Raw genomic sequence first — 19,316 nt, forward strand, 5'->3', positions numbered from 1 at the left:
CTGTCATCACGTCACTACGCACGCACGCCGCTCCTATTGGATGACGGGACGGCATGCGCGTGACGTGATGACGACGATGGAGAGTGCCGGCGATGTAGGGGATCGTGAAGATGACGTTTCGGAGCCCCGAGGACAGGTAGGGGACCATCACCGGAGCACACGAGGCACTGTAAATGGCTATCCGGCAGCAGCTGAAGCATAGCCGTTTATGCGATGGCCCCGACATACAAAAGCATCGTATGTTGATGCTGCCTTCAACATGCGATGGCCTCTGAGAGGCCATCGCATGTGGAAATTATCGTATGTCGGGGCCATCGTAGGTCGGGGCCATCGTAGGTCGGGGGGTCACTGTATAGAAATTCTACTCCACAATCCCTCTAAAAGGTCATTAACAAATAAAATTATCTTTTTCATTTTATTCCTCTCGAAATATAATAAAAGTAATCAAATAATTCTTATGTTCCCACAAATGGTACTGTCTACATTAAGAGGGCTTTAATAAAACAAGCCCTTTATGGCCATGATTAAACACTACATGTATGGCTTTCTGAATGCGATTTAAAAAAAGAAAAAATATTATATATATATATATATATATATATATATATATATATATATTAGGGATCGACCGATATCGTTTTTTTAGGGCAGATACCGATAATCGGTGCAGGTTAGGGCCGATATCCGATAACTTATACCGATATTCCGGTATAAGTTATCGGCTATTTAACCCCCTGCAACACCGCTGCAGATCATTGATTTAAAGCGGGCGCTTTAAATCAATGATCTGCAGTGGCTTTTGCGGGGCCATAGGCCGCCGCCGCTTCTCTCTCTCCCTACCTGTCAGGGTGGTCCGGGCCATCCATCCTTCCTTCCTGTAGTGTCCGGGGGCGTTCCGGGTGAAGAGTGAACCGGTCCGGGCTGTCCTTCTCCGGCGGTCATCTTCTCCACTCCGGGCAGGCTCCGGCCTAGTACGCTGCATAGACGCCGCTGCGCAGTGACGTCTGTGCGCAGCGACGCACCTGACGTCACGGCGTAGCGGCGTCTATGCAGTGTACTAGGCCGGAGCCTGCCCGGAGTGGAGAAGATGACCGCCGGAGAAGAAGAAGAAGGACCTCCCGGACCGGTTCACCCTCCACCCGGAACGCCCCCGGACACTACAGGAAGGAAGGATGGATGGTCTGGACCACCCCCATTACGGGTAAGTTTAATTTTTTTATTGACTCGGAGGGTGGGGGAGGGGCCTGACCGGTATAGCGGTATGGGCAAAAATCCATACCGGTATACCGCCCAGCACTACGGTGGGGGGTGCGATGCGGTGGGTCGGTGCGTCGGGGGGGGGGGGGGTGGCGGTCGCGGTGCGGGCGGTGCGGGGGGCATTATCGGCAAGGTAATTGCCGATACCGATAATGCCCAAAATCGTGATTATCGGCAGATAATATCGGCCATTCCGATAGTCGGTCGATCCCTAATTATCTATCTATCTATCTATATATATATATATATCTATCTATCTATTTCTATATCTATCTATCTATACACACACACACACACACACACACACACACACACGAGTCCTAAACGCCAAGATGGGTTTTTGTCCTAAATGGGCTACAGGTGTCATTGATGTGATTGTTCTTTTTCTTTTTGTATATTTTTTTACATTTCGCTTTTATTTATAGATTGCATATTTAAGTTTTTCTATTACTTGTGTGGCTTCCCAGTACAGGAGTTGTTACTCCATACGCTTGCTGCCCTGTCAGGCAGTCTCCCTGCAGTGTCCCCTGGGGTGATTGTTACCCAGGAGGTATCAGTGACCAGGTGACTTAAGGGGGACCAATAGGACCCCAGAGTCTCCCCCATAAAAGCCCTGGGAGGAGTCTCTTCTCTCTTAGTTCCCGAGTCTTTGCTGAGGTGCAGTCGAGTCTAAGAGTGTGTCTGGAGTCATAGGAGGCCTCAAGTCAGGTCTGCAGCCACAAGCTACAGGTAAGCTAAAATCACAGCTTAATCTGTCTCCAGTCAAGTCAAGTCAGTCACTGTCATCTATTGTCAAGTCAAAGTGGCCTGCACTAAATTGTCCAAAACCACTGCAAGTCCCAGCAAGCCCTTAAGGTCTCTGAAGTCACTGGTCACCTCTGTGGACCTGGCTGAACTGTATAGACTTTACCATCTGTCACTCAGTAAAGCTACCGTTGTCCGTAACTTGGCATCTGAATCATTATTGCCCACGTGCATTGCCCTTCGGGTGGTATTGAGGATAAACAACACCTTGGCATCATGAATACAAGGGGTTAATGCCATCTGCCCCTAGGGTAATTCCATCTGCCCTGCATCACACCCCATACCACACTTGTGTTTTATCAGTTAAAGCCGGAGTATTATGAAGATGAAAAGCCTCTGATCAGATTTGTACAAACAACATTTTCATGGTTAATAGGAGAGATTCAGCCGACAATGACAATCTATGCAGTAAAAACAACAATTAGCTGCATAATGCAATTATATGGGAGTTATGAGCCAGCAAAGACCATGTCTGTACTAAAACAGTCAGCTGTAATTGACTGCGCACGCCGCAGCTCCCTGCAGGAACAAGAATTGCAGGCAGCATAGAGATGTGTCATTGCAGCGGACATTATTCACAAGGCTTTCAGAGGAACAATGGCAGACCATTTATATTTTCAGTCTTGTTGCTGCATCTTCTTATTTTTTCTCAAGCTATTTAAAAGGTCTGTGATTACAAATTCATAGGAAGAATTCATAGAATTCATAGGTGCTATTCGTCATTCAAACCCTGAGGATTAAAGTGAGAATACAATAACCTCAACCCTTATGCTATATTTGCAGTGGGTCCAAAAAGCTGACAAATGTGAGAGCTAGGTGTTCATACTGGAGTAATAATGGTCAGTCCTGTGCCTGCATTTAGTCAGGGCCAGGCCTGAGGTGACCTGTGCAGCTACATCAGGTGCAACACCTTCCCTACATAAAAAGAGCGCTACTTGGCCAGCATTGAAATAAATCGTAGCGCCATGTCCTCTGCTTCTATCCACACAGAATACAGAAGCAGCGGAAGCAAAAGAGGCCGACGCTCCACCCAGACCCCACTCCTGCAGCATATGTACAGGAGTTTATATAAATAACACTAATGTAATTCACTGCTGGTATGAGTACAGGTCACATTACCTAGTTGTAGTTCATGTATGAATGCAGATATATTTGGATCAAACGGATGACACACGGTGGGAATAGTAGACATAAGATGGCATTATATGGCCAAAAAAAAAGAGAGCTTCTAAAAGTCCAAGAAAAAAACGAAAAAAAAATAAAAATACATTTGCATTTCAGAGTAAGGAACCTCCCACTTTCAGACTGTACCAGGCACCTACACCATTTGTCTAAGAGAAGAGGGTTTATGGTAATATCTAGTGCAACGGAACTCATTATTTCCCCCATTTAAATCAAATTCCTTGTTACCCGATGCAAATAGTTACAGACATTATACTATACCTGAACAGCACTTTTCCCAATTTCAGCAATAATTTCCTTTAATGTCTGGTAATGTTCCAAGAGGTGATCTCCACATATAATGTCCACCTGTCAAAATACAGAACCAAAAAGCAGAATGGCCAGAGGCAGATGTGAACATGATAGTGAATATTGATACATACTAAATCTTACAGGAGACACTGCCTGTGAATTTCTTACAATAGATAAGTCTCTTGAACTCATGTTTAAAACATTTCCTAATGGCATGCAGTCATTGTGAATAGTAATTTCAGAGTGAATCGTGGAGGATCTGCATATCCTTTTAAGACAAAGAAATATTGCAAATGTAAAATGTGATTATATCACTGGCGGAGGCAGAATAGACAGCACCGCCTTTGCAATAATAACTCTTCAAATCATATTCAAACCTAAAAAGACAATCTAACTTCTGCAATGCATACACTAGCATCATGCTTCAAACAGAGGGTTCTTGTTCTGAGGTTTTGCTGCTCTACATATGGTTCTTAAAAAGGTAATCTGTCACCAGTGTCACCTGCACTAACCTATCGGTATCGACCGGTATTGCAGGGGACACTGATGACAACGGTACTTACCTTGTCCTGTTTCGTGCTGGGGATCTCCGGTAATTTTCTCCGTTAAGCTTCAGCCCTGGGCCCGGCTTGGGGTATGGGGGCGGAGCTTAGTGATGTCACCCCTGCTATTCTCTAGGGACATCACTAAGCTCCGCCCATGCCCTAAACCACTGCTGCTCTCTGCTGGGTCCCGCTGCTAGAGAACAGCATCGGTGACATCACTAAGCTCCGCCTATGCCCCAAGCCGGGGCCTGGAGCAGAAGCCTAACGGAGAAGATTACCTGAGATCCCCGGCACGGAACAGGACAAGTTAAGTACCGTTGTCCTCAGTGTCACCTGCACTAGCTGACTGCACCAACAGGTTAGTGCAGGTTACACTGGTGACAGATTTCCTTTAACATAATTCTGCAGCTTGCTCTAAATGCTGTAGCTGACTGATCTACATCTAATTCTTTACTGAGCAACATGAATATGACTGGTCAATACACTAGCCTTTATACTAGGGACCCATAGACATGCCCCTAACCCATAAACAATCGCTAATCTCATAAATCACAGATCGTTTAAAGAGCCTTTACATGGCTTAAGCATCAGAAAGTAGGCGTAAATTGTAGTGAAAATCTATGTCAGTTAAGAACTGGCATAGGATTTCAGAGGCTGCCAATGGAGCAGCCTCAGATGTGCCAGGTTAACTGAATGGCATCTAAGGGTGCATTCACACCACGTTTTTGCAATACAGTTCCCGTATACATTTTCTATGTGAAAACCGTATGAAACCGTATTGGAAAACGTATGCATTGACTCTCCATTTAAAACCGTATGCCAAAAGATGCATCAGGTTGTGTCCGTTTTGCACCCTGTACGGTTTTGTCAGTTTTTTTTTTACTGTACCCAAAACCGTAGTCTACCACGGTTTTAGGTCCGGTTGAAAAACTGTATTAAACCGTATACGTTTTTTTTGTTTTTTTTTAAACATGGGAGTCAATGGGAACCGTACAGAACTTTATGTGCATACAGTTCCATCCGGTTTTTGACTTTGCACAGTTTTTTTTTCTTGGAATTTCAATCAAACAAGTAAAACTTTATTCAAAATGGAGTGAAAAGTTAAAAACGTATACGTTTTTTTCTTAAAAAACGGATGCAACCGGATGTCAGTTTTCAAACCGTATACGGTGTTTAACTGTGTACGGGTTAGAATTTGTACACACGTTTTGATACAGTTTAGTCTGGTTTTGAGGAATCCGTTTTTCCTCAAAAACCTGATACGGGAACTGTATTGCAAAAACGTGGTGTGAATGCATCCTAAGAGAATGTATTAAGTATAAAACTGTCTTATCAAGTGTAAAATTGTCTTATCAGCAATTCTGTTGTGCGAATAGCCATGCTTGATTATGGAATTGGACACTTATAATGGTATTCTGGCACTACACAATGTGAAACATTTATCAAAACCTGTGTAGAGGTAGAGTGTTGAAGTTGCCCATACCAACCAGATTGGTTCTTTCATTTTTTCTGAGGCCTTTCTTTTTTGCTTGGTTGCTATGGGTAATTGCACTACTCTTCCTATTCCAATGTTTTTTGGACTGCAATAGAAAAAAAAAAAAAAACAGGCTAAGGCAGGTCACTGCTATGGCCAGTGAATGACTGAGTGGGCTGCTCCTGTGGGAACAACATGTCCCAAGAAGCAGGAAGAAGTGGAGAAGCCTTCAGAATGGCAGCTGCGGGGGATCAGGGCAGGAGAGTATGGGTTCTTTTGTATTTTTTTATGCAGCCAGAGTACATTAAAGCAAAAATCTCAAGTGTCAGAATATACCTTTAATTTAACCCCTTAACGACCAAGGATGTAAATTTACCGCCGCTTATACGGAAAAATGAAAAAAAAAAAAAAAAAAGTTATAGGTCGTCAAAATAGAAGGATTTTAAAAACATACTAATTTGGTTAAAAAGTTGTAGTTTTTTTTTTTTTAAGCGCAACAATAATAGAAAAGTATGTAATCATGGTTATCATTTTAATCATATTGACCCGCAAAATAAAGAACACGTCATTTTTACTGTAAGTTGTACGGCGTGAAAAGGAAACCTTCCAATATTTGCAAAATTGCGGTTTTCTTTTTAATTTCCCCACACAAATAGTAGGTTCTTGGTTGCGCCATACATTTTATGGTAAAAGTGAGTGATGTCATTACTCAGGACAACTGGTCGTGCAAAAAAAAAAAAAAAAGCCCTCATACTGGTCTGTGGATGAAAATATAAAAAAGTGTTACGATTTTTAGAAGACGACGAGGAGGAAAAAACAAAAATTGGCCTGGTCCTTAAGGTCAAAATGGGCTTTGTCCTTAAGGGGTTAATACATTTAATAAAATTCTTCTTCCTTAGGGAAAAAAAATAAATAAACTTTCAACAAATTCTAAGAAAACCTTCAGTAATTTCCATAGATCACTAATCAGCAAGAGACAGTAGACGATTATATGTGATGATCTTAAATTATAAGAGCAGGGACAGAGGAAACAAGATAAGAGGATTTCTATCTGCCATTTATTACTGCAGGATACAAATCCTTCCAAATGATCCAACACTCAAGTGACACAATTAAAACCAACTTGTCACCAGACAGACCTCTATAACAGCAGCATCTACAAAAGTGTATTACTGACGCACTTTACCTGCTCTTGCAAATTAAAAACCGTGGTAAGTACAGGGAAAAAAAAAAAAAAAAAAAAAGAGTAAATGAAGAGTAAATTGAGCATGTTTACTGCAGCTCGTCCACAACATGTACATATATGTAGCGGTATCTGTAAGCCATTATGGCAACTCCAACCCTGATTAGGCAATAAGTCATGACCATATTGTGCCTCAGGCACATCATGAAGCAGTTAAAGGGGTATTCCCGTGGAAAACTAACTGGTGCCAGAAAGTAAAACAGATTTGTAAATTACTTCTATTAAAAAAATCTTAATCCTTCCAGTACTTATTAGCTGCTGAATACTGCAGAGGAAATGTTTTTATTTTTGGAACACGGAACTCTCTGTTCACATCATGACCACAGTGCTCTCTGCTGACATCTCTGTCCATTTTAAGAACTGTCCAGAGCAGGAGAAAATCCCCATAGCAAACATATGCTGCTCTGGATAGTTCCTAAAATGGACAGAGATGTCAGCAGAGAGCACTGTGCTCATGATGTAAGCAGAGAGCTCTGTGTTCCAAAAAGAAAACCATTTCCTCTGTAGCATTCAGCAGCTAATAAGTACTGGAAGGATTAAGATTTTTTAAGAGAAGTAATTTACAAGTCTGTTTAACTTTCTGGCACCAGTTAATAAAAAATAAAAAAAAGTTTTCCACTTGAGTACCCTTTTAATAATACATATTTATTCAATTTAATTTATGCCTCATTTATTAATATGGTCTTGAGACCATATAGCTTCTACAAAATTTGCCAGCTTCCAGATTCCTGAAAGCCAAATCTTGCTGGTTAGGCATAAACATATTTATACCTGCATCACCTCATTACTAGATACTATAATCTATATATTCAAAAAAAGTTTGCGGCACACCACGAAAGCAAAAAAAAATATAAAAAAAATTAAAAAAAAGGCAAAACACTCTAGAGCAATGTTTCCCAACCAGTGTGCCTCCTGCTGTTGCAAAACTACAACTCCCAGCATGCCTGGACAGCAAATGGCTGTCCAGGCATGCTGCGAGTTGTAGTTTTGCTACAGCTGGAGGCACACTGGTTGGGAAACACTGTGTACATATATCTACCTATCTATCTATATAGAGAAAGACAGATTTAAACATTGTTTTTCTTAAAGGACCTGTACGTACACCAGCACCAGTTCACTTACCTGACAGGTTGTGTTCAATTCCATCTTTCTTCTTAAGAACTTCTCAACATGTCCTATAGTAGCTTCTCCTGAGACACGTACAAACTTCTTTTCCAAAGGCTAGTACAGAAACATATGACAGGGACCAATATATTAGTGTGTATATGCTACAGAAGAAATATTTTTTTTTTGTGTGTGAAACTTACAGATGGCAATAAATCCTTAGGATATGTTCACACTGCGGAACTGTAGCTTCATCTCTGCTCGCGGAATTCAACGAGTGGAGATCCAGCCTGGCAGCCGGAAAGAATGAACATGTTCTTTCTTTGCGCGGAACAATTTCAGCGGCGGAATTGTCCGCCGCTGAAATTCTGCAGTGTGAAAGGGTCTCGCAGAAGACCCATTCACACAGATGATAACGTTCACTGGCCCTCATTTACTAACAGGATCCCGACACTTTTTGTCAGGTTTTGGGCCAGAATTCTGTCTGCGCCAGAATCTGGCGCACAACCCGACAAAATCAAAAGTGGAAAAAAAACAAACAAAAGGGGCGTTTTTCCCGACAAAAAAATAAAACACTCCGAGTGTGAAGAAAACTCACAGGAAAACCTGTGAGTTTTGCTTCACAGAAAACCGACAGCTCAGAGCTGTCTGTAAATTCCTCAAAACGGAGTGAATCCTGCTACCCCCAGCATGGAACAGGGTCTGTTCCATGTTAGGGGTAGTAGTAGAGGGGCTGAGGGATTGATCGCACCAATGTTATTAAGCAGGGGAGCGGGCGGCATGTTCCGATTCCATGCAATGTACAGTAAACTTTCATTTTTAAATTCCCCACCGAGGAGCCAATCAGGGCTCCTGACAGGGTTTTAATATAGAAGCGCTGTGGTGAGCAAAGTATGTATAGAATCACTGGGGGGGGGGGGGTATATATCTGGCCCCTCCAGTGTTTCTATATATCTTTCCCCCTGCTGCCCTATATCAAACTTAGTGCCCGCTGCGCATGAATAAATGTACTCCCCCCCCCCAGCGCTATTATTTATCTATACTGACCCCTGCTGCGCATATACTGACTCCCACTGCGCATGCACATATATATATATATATATATATATATATATATATATATATATATATATATATACACATACATATACACATACACACACACTGAGACCCCCCCCCCCCCCCCCCGCAGCTGCGCATATTAATATTCATGCTCTCCCTCCCCTGGATGCCAATGAATGAAAACTAATAGGCGGAGCGGAAGGCTGCTGCCCGCTCACGCTGCTAAGAGTTTGTCATTCATAGCGGGCAGCAGCTGCATATCATGCTGTGGGGGTCAGACATATGGATATATGTCTGACCCTCACATCATACATATACAAATGCCGGCTCACCACTATGAATGACAAGTAAGCTATTGGCAGCAACAGCGGAGCCTCCGCTCCCTGCACTGCTTTACTTGTCATTCATAGCGGTGAGCCAGCATTTGTATATGTATGATGTGAGGGTCAGACATATCTCGCGGTGCGGGGGCAGGGCATTATCGGATAGGTAATTGCCGATACTGTTAATGGCCAAAATCGTGATTATCGGCCGATAATATCGGCCAAACCGATAATCGGTCGATCCCTAGTATAGATATATAATAGCGCTGGGGGGCAGTACATTTATTCAAGCGCAGCGGGCACTGCAGGGGGAAAGATATATAGAAACGCTGGAGGGGCCCAGATATATACCCCCCCAGCGATTCTATACATCTTTGCCCACCACAGCGCTTCTATATTAAAACCCTGACAGGAGCCCTGATTGGCTCCTCAGCCCCGGCCATTCAGGGCTTCTGGTGGGGAATTTAAAAATGAAAGTTAACTGTACATTGCAGGGGATCGGAACATGCCGCCCGCTCCCCTGCTTAATAACTTCTGATTGGATCAGGTCTCAGAAGTGAGACCCGGTGCGATCAATCCCTCAGCCCCTGTACTACTACCCCCAACATGGAACAGACCCTGTTCCATGATGGGGGTAGTAGTACAAGCACTAATGTAGTCAGAATTTGCAGAGACTTTTTTCTGCACACTGAGGACAGGCAGGGCCCTGCACACTGAGGACAGGCAGGGCCCTGCACACTGAGGACAGGCAGGGCCCTGCACACTGAGGACAGGCAGGGCCCTGCACACTGAGGACAGGCAGGGCCCTGCACACTGAGGACAGGCAGGGCCCTGCACACTGAGGACAGGCAGGGCCCTGCACACTGAGGACAGGCAGGGCCCTGCGCACTGAGGACAGGCAGGGCTCTGTGCACTGAGGACAGGCAGGGCTCTGTGCACTGAGGACAGGCAGGGCTCTGTGCACTGAAGCTCTGTGACACACTCCCCGCTCACACAGCAGGACGATTGACAAACCAGGAGCCTACACAGAGCCCTCACTTTCTGCATTTGATCTCCTCACAGAAACACACAGTCAATAGCAGCAGGAGCAGCATTGTTTCGCCCAAAAATATACATATTTTTTAAACAATGTATATTACAAATATAAAAAGGTATTATCTATATTCTATATAAGTTTTTTTGCTAACGAGAGGTACACTTTAAAGGATTATTTCCTTCTTATAAAAGGATTTCATAATGCCAAAATTTACCATCACTTTATTATCAATAGGGTTCAACTTTTGATCCTAATAATAATAATAATAAGGGATAACAGGGGGACAGAGTGCTGGTTTAGCATTATCCACTATATATATGAGATAAAGGTTTGATAAGTGATAGTCCGTCAACCTTAAAAAGCAGGAGGCAGATCTATGAGAGTAAAGAAGACAGCCCAGTATGGCCTCCTTTTTGCAGTCATGTGGCTGGAGAAGCAGATACCGTGTTCTAGTGTTCATGGGGGATCCCACTATTCTAACAGTTATGACATTTGTCGCTGAAATCTCCTTACATGTTTAGACTCTACAAATGTACACAAGTCTCCTCTAATGCTTTCCCAATGATTTCCTTAAGAGTAAAAATAAGACAGGGGTCATGAGAAGTCCATTTAGCCAGAGGATAATAAGTAACAGTGTGTCAGAAATGTCTGTTTCTAAAATACAACTTTGCTTGTCTCATCAATGCCGAGTCTTTACTAACTATGAGAATATGACAGCTATCTTCCTCCAGCAACGTTTTGGGAAATTTCAGAGCTTCACAGCATGAATAATAAAGTGGATATGAATGATTTATGAGCCCAGTCCAGACACCGCAGTGGTTAGTTAGTGCCAGAACTCCAGCAGAGAAAGTGAGACAGCAGAATTCAGCACCGGCTCCCTCTAGCTGTTCTTGTCACTTTATTATGTGCTGCAAAGAACGAACAAAGAACAAAGCGCAGCTTCACGGCTGTTCCACAAAGGGCAAATCTGAACCGGGTACTCAATGAAATACTCTTACCTATGTATGCTCAGCTAGTATTACAGGCAGATATTCTGCAATACTTAAAGGGGTACTCCGTCCCTAGACATCTTATCCCCTATCCAAAGCATAGGGGATAAGCTGTCTGATCACGGGGATCCCACCGCTGGGGACCCCCCCCCCCCCATGATCTCTCTGCTGCACCCAGCATTTGTTTCGAGCTTTGGGTGCAGCGCTGGAGGCTTGTGATGTCACAGCCACGCCCCTTATATGCAAGTCTATGGGGGGGCAGTCACGCCCCCTCTCATAGACTTGCATTGAGGGGGTGTGGCAGTGACGACACAAGCCTCCGCCCAGAATCGGCAGTCATCCGGCATGGAGCAAAGTATGCAGCAGAGATCGCAGGGGTCCCCTGTGGAGGGACCCCCACAATAAGACATCTTATCCCCTTTGGATAGGGGATAAGCTGTTTAGGGTGGAGTGCCCCTTTAAGATTAATAAACAATAAATAAATAAAGACTGAATAAGTCCCTGGTAATTTAAAGTAAAAGCAATTTTAAAAGGGGTATTTCAGCCTCAGGATAGGGGCTAAGTGTCTGATTCATGAGGGGGGAGACTGGTCAAACTGCTGGAAGACCCGCAATCTTGAGAACGGAGACCCAAGTCTCCAGTTGGAATGAAGCGGTGGGTTCTGCACACGCAAGACCGCTACATTCATTGTCTATGGGAGCGCCAGAGACAGCCAACCCAGTGGTTGGACCCCCCCATGTGGCCACACACAGAAATGGTATATGCTCATAAATGTGTCAAACAAAGTCACTGTTAGACTATGGTCAGTGCATTGAAATGAATGGGTCCTACGTAGTCACACTGTGGTATATGCCAGCATCCCATTCTGTGCATAAATTTGCATTTAATATGTCCAATTTTGCATTATGCATCAGCCCTTTTTCCTCTCTACACTTGTGCTCAGCCAATAGGATGCTCCCCTCTGCAGACTGCCTTGAATCTTATTTTTTGGACAAACTGATACATTTTTTCATTTCGAAGTACCCTTTTAAATAGATTATCCTTTGTTTTACCATAAATAATGTGCTGGGGAAATCACTGGTGACCTGGCCAGTGATGGAAGCCAATCGCTCATCTGGGAAACAGAAAGAAGAGAGAAGACCAGGGGGGACCAGACAGAGGACCCATTCATCAATGCTGTCCAGATCAGTGTCGTAATACATGGCTGCCAAAGAAATGAACAGCCAACTGTGTAATGTGTACATATTTGTCAGAGCAGCTCTTCGTTGTTGCATAGAGGGGTATCCCGGGGAATGGCGCCGCCTTTATGATGTCCATATGAGGTTGACTTCAATAGGCAGCCCCCTTTAGGTGTACAGTCAGTTGCAACTGTAAACCAAACACAATGCAACATAGGCAACACCATATGTATACTGTAATTCATAGTAACACATGTACCTTATAGCTTCCCGTGCCTTCATCAGCTCTAAAAGAAAAAAAAAAGAAACATCAAATCTTTAAATAAAACCATAACACAATCCCTAATTCCCCAGGCAGACATGGTAAATATTTTAAGTGCGATGTGGAAGCAGACGTGAAAACCTCTCCAAATAATGACATGCCTTTTCATTTGAGGTACTAATGCACTTCCAGAAGCATTTTATCATCATAAATAATGCAGCGGGTCACGTGGACCCCAAGCACTTCCAGCTTCGCTTTAGGTCAGTGCGTTCAGGCTTTCATTCTAGAAGGTAAAACAGCATAGAGTCACAAGATACACGGCAGGGGAACACAATTATATCCCAGGGAGTTCTTATTGTCAGCCTCAATACATCAGGGTAATTGAAGCCGCCCTAACCACAGCCGTGATGCTAAAGCACAAATCTGCTAATAAAAAACCCCATAAAATACGGCACAATCACTGCACAAAATGGTCCACGTTTACTAATCTGCCTAAAACCAAACCTGTCTGATTTTGCCTATAACAAATAATCACAGCTCAGCTTTTATATCACGTTGAGCTTTGGTAAAATAAAAGATGAGCTGTGCTTGGTTGTTAGGAGCAAAACCAGGCAGATTAGTTTTCAGGCAGATTAATAATATTGTGTGTATATGTTACATAAATATACACATAAAGAATCTATTTTTCAGAGATCTGCTCAGAAATCTATATCACTTCAGTAACCAGTCATTCACAGCAAGGCTCCAATGTGATCTGCATAATAAGCAAACTAAAATGTATTATTATTTTTAGGAATTTCTGCTTTATAGGTGGAACAGATGGTATAAGACAGTTAATATTCTGGGAATGAACAGCTTGAATAGACTGCTGAGATCCTTCTCTACATCTCTAAACTGTTCCATCAGAGAATAAAAGCTGACCATGATACCCGTTATTCTTCAGACCGCGCAACTCACAGAAGTAAATCCAAATGAAAGCAGGCATATAATAATATTACCAATATGTTTTATTACTATTATTATCCCTTGACTGAGATTTTAAAGAGTCCCTGTCATGATCTTGATACATTTTTAATTCACCCATTTCACTCCCCCTATCATGAAAAAAACACTCCCTGCCTTTATATAAGTTTTTAGTGTTCTATTTTGATATTGTTCTGTTTCTTCGGCTCAGTCTCACTGAGCTCCACAGACTGGGAAGGGGTGTTCCCTGGCAGGCGTGACACTTCCCCCTCAGCTCTCAGCACTGGAACTCTACAGTGTGTCAGCTCTGCCCAGTAGCTGCAAAAGGGAGCTCAAATATTTAGCACAATATTCAGCACTATGCAATGAAGGCATCATGACTGTATAGTCTAGCCCAGCTGAGCTGAGGTCTCACCTACATTTACTGACTTTTGTCTCTGCCAGACTGCTGCAGAAAACAATCTGCAAACAGGACTGAAGGCAGGACCAGACGGAGGACCACTAGTGGCCAAACCTTTAAAGGGGTACTCCGCCCCTAGACCCCGGGGATCGCTGCTGCAGCACCGCGCTATCATTACTGAGCAGAGCGAGATCACTCTGCACGTAATGACGGGCAATACAGGGGCCGGAGCATCGTTACGTCACGGCTCCGCCCCTCGTGATGTCACGGTCCGCCCCCATCAATACAAGTCTATGGGAGGGGGCGTGGCGGTCGTCACGCCCCCTGCCATAGACTTGCATTAAGGGGACGGGACGGGATGTCATGACGTCACGCTGCTACGTCCCCTGTATCGCCCCTCATTACGCACAGAGCGAACTCGCTCTGTGCAGTAATGATGGCGGGGTGCCGCAGCGGCGATCCCCGGGGTCCCCAGCAGCGGGACCGCGGAGATCTAACATCTTATCCCCTATCCTTTGGATAGGGGATAAGATGCCAGGGGTGGAGTACCCCTTTAAGGGTTAATTTAACACAAAGTTACAACATTTTATTAAGAGGTATATTAGAAAAGTAATTCAAATAGGCTAATCTAGAACATAATTTTTATTACTAATGACAGGTACCATTTAAGCTAGGTTATAGTTAGTTTTATCTGTATTTTCATGTGTAATTTTTTCTACTGTAGATACAATATGGATTTACATGCAGAGTACCAGGTTAATTAAATTCTAGTGGGAAAATGCAAACCATAAACATACAGCATGCTAGGCCAACACTGTCCCGAGTACCCCTGAGCTGAGATTCTGGGTTCAAATCTGACCAGGGGTAACATCAGGATTATTTTATAAGTTGTCCCTGTGTTTGCATGGGTTTCCTTCAGGTGCTCTGCTTTCTTCCCACATCCCAAAACATCCTGATAGACCAATTTGAAATTAGATTGTGAGCCTAGGGTGGAGCCTGATCATTGCAGGTCCCACACCTGCAGGGCTCCTGCCAGCAAGACCTTAAAGGGGTGCTCCACCATTCAGAACACTCAGAGCTGGAGGCCGTGATCGTATGGCCACGCCCCCTCCATTCATGCCATCTGAGATTCATAGCAGGCGTAGGGTTCAGTCCGTATCTATATGTCCTTTGTCTTTTATTTGCTCAGCTGCCATTTCTTCAGTGCACTTTTGTGGTTTTTTGTACTAAGCACATCACATGTTACTTTTTTCAAATATCACTATTAATTTAGCATGTTGCACTTTGCTTAGTTATACACTGTGATATTTTCCACTCATGTAGTAAGTGTTTATAGTTTTCAGCACTTGCACTTTATCTTTAGTTTTGCAGTCTGGGCCATACTATTGCAATATGTCCATGTATACACTTACCCCTGTATACTTAATCTTATTTTCTGTACATATATACATATAGATATAATTATATATATATATATATATATATATATATATATATATATATATATATATATATATATATATATATAGCATTTTTTACTACATATATTTTTTTACACTATATATAGATATATTTTTATAATCTACCTACCGGACCTTACTTTCCCTTTATACATATATTTTTTATCCTGCTTTTATTATTAATCATTATATGTTGTAAATTGAGATTAATTTTTATCAACTAATATCTATGGATTTATACTGACTGTGTATGAATTTTCTCTTCCCATCTTATATGCATATATTTTTTAATTTATGTTATTGCATTTAATAAAATTTACATATATATGTTTATACAGATTACTTGTATTTTATTATTGGGGTATAAAGGTTACGCTTTCTTTAGCGTATTGTAGGTTTATAAGACCTTAAAGTGGTGCGCCACAGTTCAGAACACTCAGAGCTGGAGGCCGTGATCGTATGGCCACGCCCCCTCCATTCATGCCTATGGGAGAGGGCGTGTCGGCAGACAAGTCCCCTCCCATAGACATGAATGGAGGGGCCGTAGTATGACCTCGAGAGGGCGTGGCCATGACCTCACGACCACTGCCACAGGAACCTGGCGTTTGGCGATCAGACATCTTATCCCCTTTCCTTTGGAGCAGCAGGGTACCCCTTTAAACCACCAAATATACAGTCTACTATCCCAATTTCTCTTCTGAACGTCACTGGATATTGCTAAGCAACACTCGGAAGAGACTTAGAGCAGCAAAATCGCCAAAAAAGCTGCTGGGTCCTAACTGTCTCCGGTCATCAGGACACTCATCACCAGCCTATACCTAATTGTTCCCAATAGATTAAAATAAATAAATAGTGAGCCCCATTGGGGACAGTAAGGAATGCGAGCAATGACAAGCTCTGTACAGTGCTGCAGAATATACTGGCCCTATATAAATAAAGTAACATGGATAGGATAATCATATATGAATGCAAAACAAACAAGGTCATGTGAAAAGCTGCAAAGATTAGCCTTTCAGTTTGGAAATAATGCAGACATGAAAAAGGGAAGGATCCCAATAACTTATTAAGGAAATGTTCCTAATGCAACTCCCTAATGTTATTTAAATTAGTCAGTAATGTTACCACATGAGCATAACGTATAGGATACTGAACATCGAGTGCAATGTACAAATTACTGTATCTAGAGAGATCGGAGAAACAGAATGCATGATGCAACACAAAGTGTCTGTGAAAACAGATAATCCCTTAAGACAGTACCCACCCACATAACTAATGCTGGTAGAGTGTGCCCCCTTGTGGCCATCATTTGGCTGATTTACTACTTTGAAATGGCATTTAAAAAGGTGGGAAATAATGTCTTTATTCACTGCCCATGGACAGGAGCAAAGCTGTCCCTGAAAAAAACATTTCTAGGGTCCCCTTTTGTGTGATTGGTAATTTAGAGGATGGGTGGAAGTGTGCAAGCTTGGGCATCTTTCTGTATATTTAATTTAATTACTCTAATTTTCCCATTTTACAAAAGAGTTAAGTAATTAAAAAAATAAACATATTTGGTATTGTCACTTGTGTAAATGTCCAAACTAAAATATAAATGCTTAGGATATCGCACTATAAACGGCGCAAACGTAAAAAAAAATATAAAAAACACCAAAAATACAGATTTTTAATCACATCATATATCAGAAAAAGAAATTCTAAAAAGTGATCAAAAAATCCTATAAAACAATTGTACCAATAAAAACTACAGATCACAATGCAATAAATGAGCCCTCGTACATCCCCGTATACGGAAAATAAACAATCCTACTAAAGAATGAAAACCACATAAAAGGACCATAGAGTAAAATGTATTTTCTTTATTTCATAGATAAATAATGCAAAAACTAGTAAAAATGCAAAGGGCATAGAAAGAAAAAGTGGGTGCTGGGGAGGACGAGGACAAAAAGTATACAGGGGCATAAGACCAATACAAAAGTGTCTACATATATGTGCAACAATGGAAATATATAATTGCTTACAATAGCATAGGGTAACAAAGCCTGTGCGGCGAAACGCGTCGGAGGTTGGGTGTGTCACTGGGGCAGGGGGATTTTTGTTGTGCTTTATATAAAGGGATGTGCTTTATACCTCATACATATATGGGCTGGATGTATACTTTTCACCACTGTTGACACACACGCACACACACACATTATATATTTATTTATTTATTTTTGTGCACTTGTAATTTAGTATTTTTAGTCCAGTTGGGGTATTTAACTTTTGTATTTTATCTGCATACAGTTGTGCATTTGTTACCCTATGCTATTATAAGAAATTATATATTTCCATTATTGCACATATGTGTAGACACTTTTGTATTGGTCTTAAGCCCCTGTAAACTTTTTGTCCTCCCCCTCCCTTTGCATTTTTACTAGTTTTTGGATTATTTAACTATGAAATAAAGTGTATACATTTTACTCTTTTTTTGTGGTTTTTGTTCTTTAGTAGGATATTTATTGCATTTTACCACTGGACTTTTTCATTGTTAATTTTATTTTTTATGTATCCCATGTTTTAGACTACTTTCTAACCCCGACTTTTTTTCGGAAAAGTCGGGGGTTGCCTTATACGCCGGGTATTGGGGTCCAGGATAGGAAAACTTATGACTATCTGCCCGGGCCAGCTCCCGTGTGCGGGGGCCGGCCAGAGCAGATAAAGACTAATTACTGATACTAAAAACCAGGGTGTCTCCAGCTGTTGTGAAACTACAACTCCCAGCATGCCCGGACAGCCTTTGCCGGTCCGGGCATGCTGGTAGTTGTAGTTACACAACAGCTGGAGGCACCCTGGTTTTTAGTATCACGGGAGCAGATAATCATAGCTTTTCCTATGCCGGACATCCCTGTGTCCCGAAAGATCCTGGTCCTTGAGGTCAAAATTGGCCATGTCCTTAAGGGGTTAAGGTCATCACAGATTGGCCCATAATGTCTAACCTGTCAAATAAATAAAACGACTACAAGAATTTCCTACCCTATAAACTCCAGAAGAAGTGACACGTCCAGTTCTGGTGGAATGCGGAATGAGGGTCCCAATAGCCTCTTTGATCTTCCTCGAGCAGTAAAGACAGATTGTGGGATTACTGTGTATGATGAAAAATATACCTTTTTTACATTTTGTCATGTAGAAAAAAATATTTTAAGGATGCAGAAAAAGAAGCAGGATACAATTATGTACTTTACTTACCAGGTTTAGGCACTTCAAGCCCTCTTTCATGGTAAAAATCATGCATTTGTTTTTTCTCACCTTTAGAAAAAGAAAAAACATACGGTACATTAATTATATAGTGCAAAAGTGTCAAATATTTAACAATAATGAGCAATATGACAATGATGGACATTTATTAAAACTGATGCAAAAGAAACAGTAGTGTGACTGGCTCTAGGGTGGCCTCACAGTGTAATTTTTACACAATTTGTGAATCTGGCCTTTGGATCAACTCCAGGTTTTGGTTTACAAGAAGACAGCTCTAAACCCAGACCTAGTAGTTAGGTAGCCAATGCGTCCAGAAATTTGTTGGAAAACATTTTGAGTATTTTCACATATTGTGTATTTACGATCACAATGGGAAAATTGGGGCCGATTGCAGGCATTTGGAGCGCTCCTCCAGGAATACTTTACTGTACCATGCCCATTGAGAATCACGCAGTCTTATTAGAATGATTCTTGCTGGGTGTACTCTTTAGGAATCGGCAAAATTGTAA

At 42.1% G+C, this 19,316-nt stretch overlaps 1 protein-coding gene across 8 annotated transcripts in view; it reads right to left on the bottom strand.

The window, feature by feature from the left end:
* The window catches only part of PCGF6 (polycomb group ring finger 6), a 49,421-nt gene that overhangs the window by 9,905 nt on the left and 20,200 nt on the right, over positions 1 to 19,316 (bottom strand). For all 8 annotated transcript variants that reach the window (XR_008846163.1, XM_056529670.1, XM_056529669.1 and 5 more), the window contains exons 6-10: positions 18,799 to 18,858; positions 18,586 to 18,694; positions 12,748 to 12,775; positions 7,919 to 8,017; positions 3,505 to 3,591 (exon numbers count right to left, since the gene is read on the bottom strand). Coding sequence is in view for 7 of the 8 variants with exons in the window: in XM_056529670.1 (XP_056385645.1) it covers positions 3,505 to 3,591; positions 7,919 to 8,017; positions 12,748 to 12,775; positions 18,586 to 18,694; positions 18,799 to 18,858 (383 nt within the window). In the remaining variant the exon portion in view is untranslated. The remainder of the gene's footprint in view (positions 1 to 3,504; positions 3,592 to 7,918; positions 8,018 to 12,747; positions 12,776 to 18,585; positions 18,695 to 18,798; positions 18,859 to 19,316) is intronic.

Source organism: Hyla sarda, chromosome 7 (assembly GCF_029499605.1).
Source record: "Hyla sarda isolate aHylSar1 chromosome 7, aHylSar1.hap1, whole genome shotgun sequence".
NCBI lineage: Eukaryota > Metazoa > Chordata > Amphibia > Anura > Hylidae > Hyla > Hyla sarda.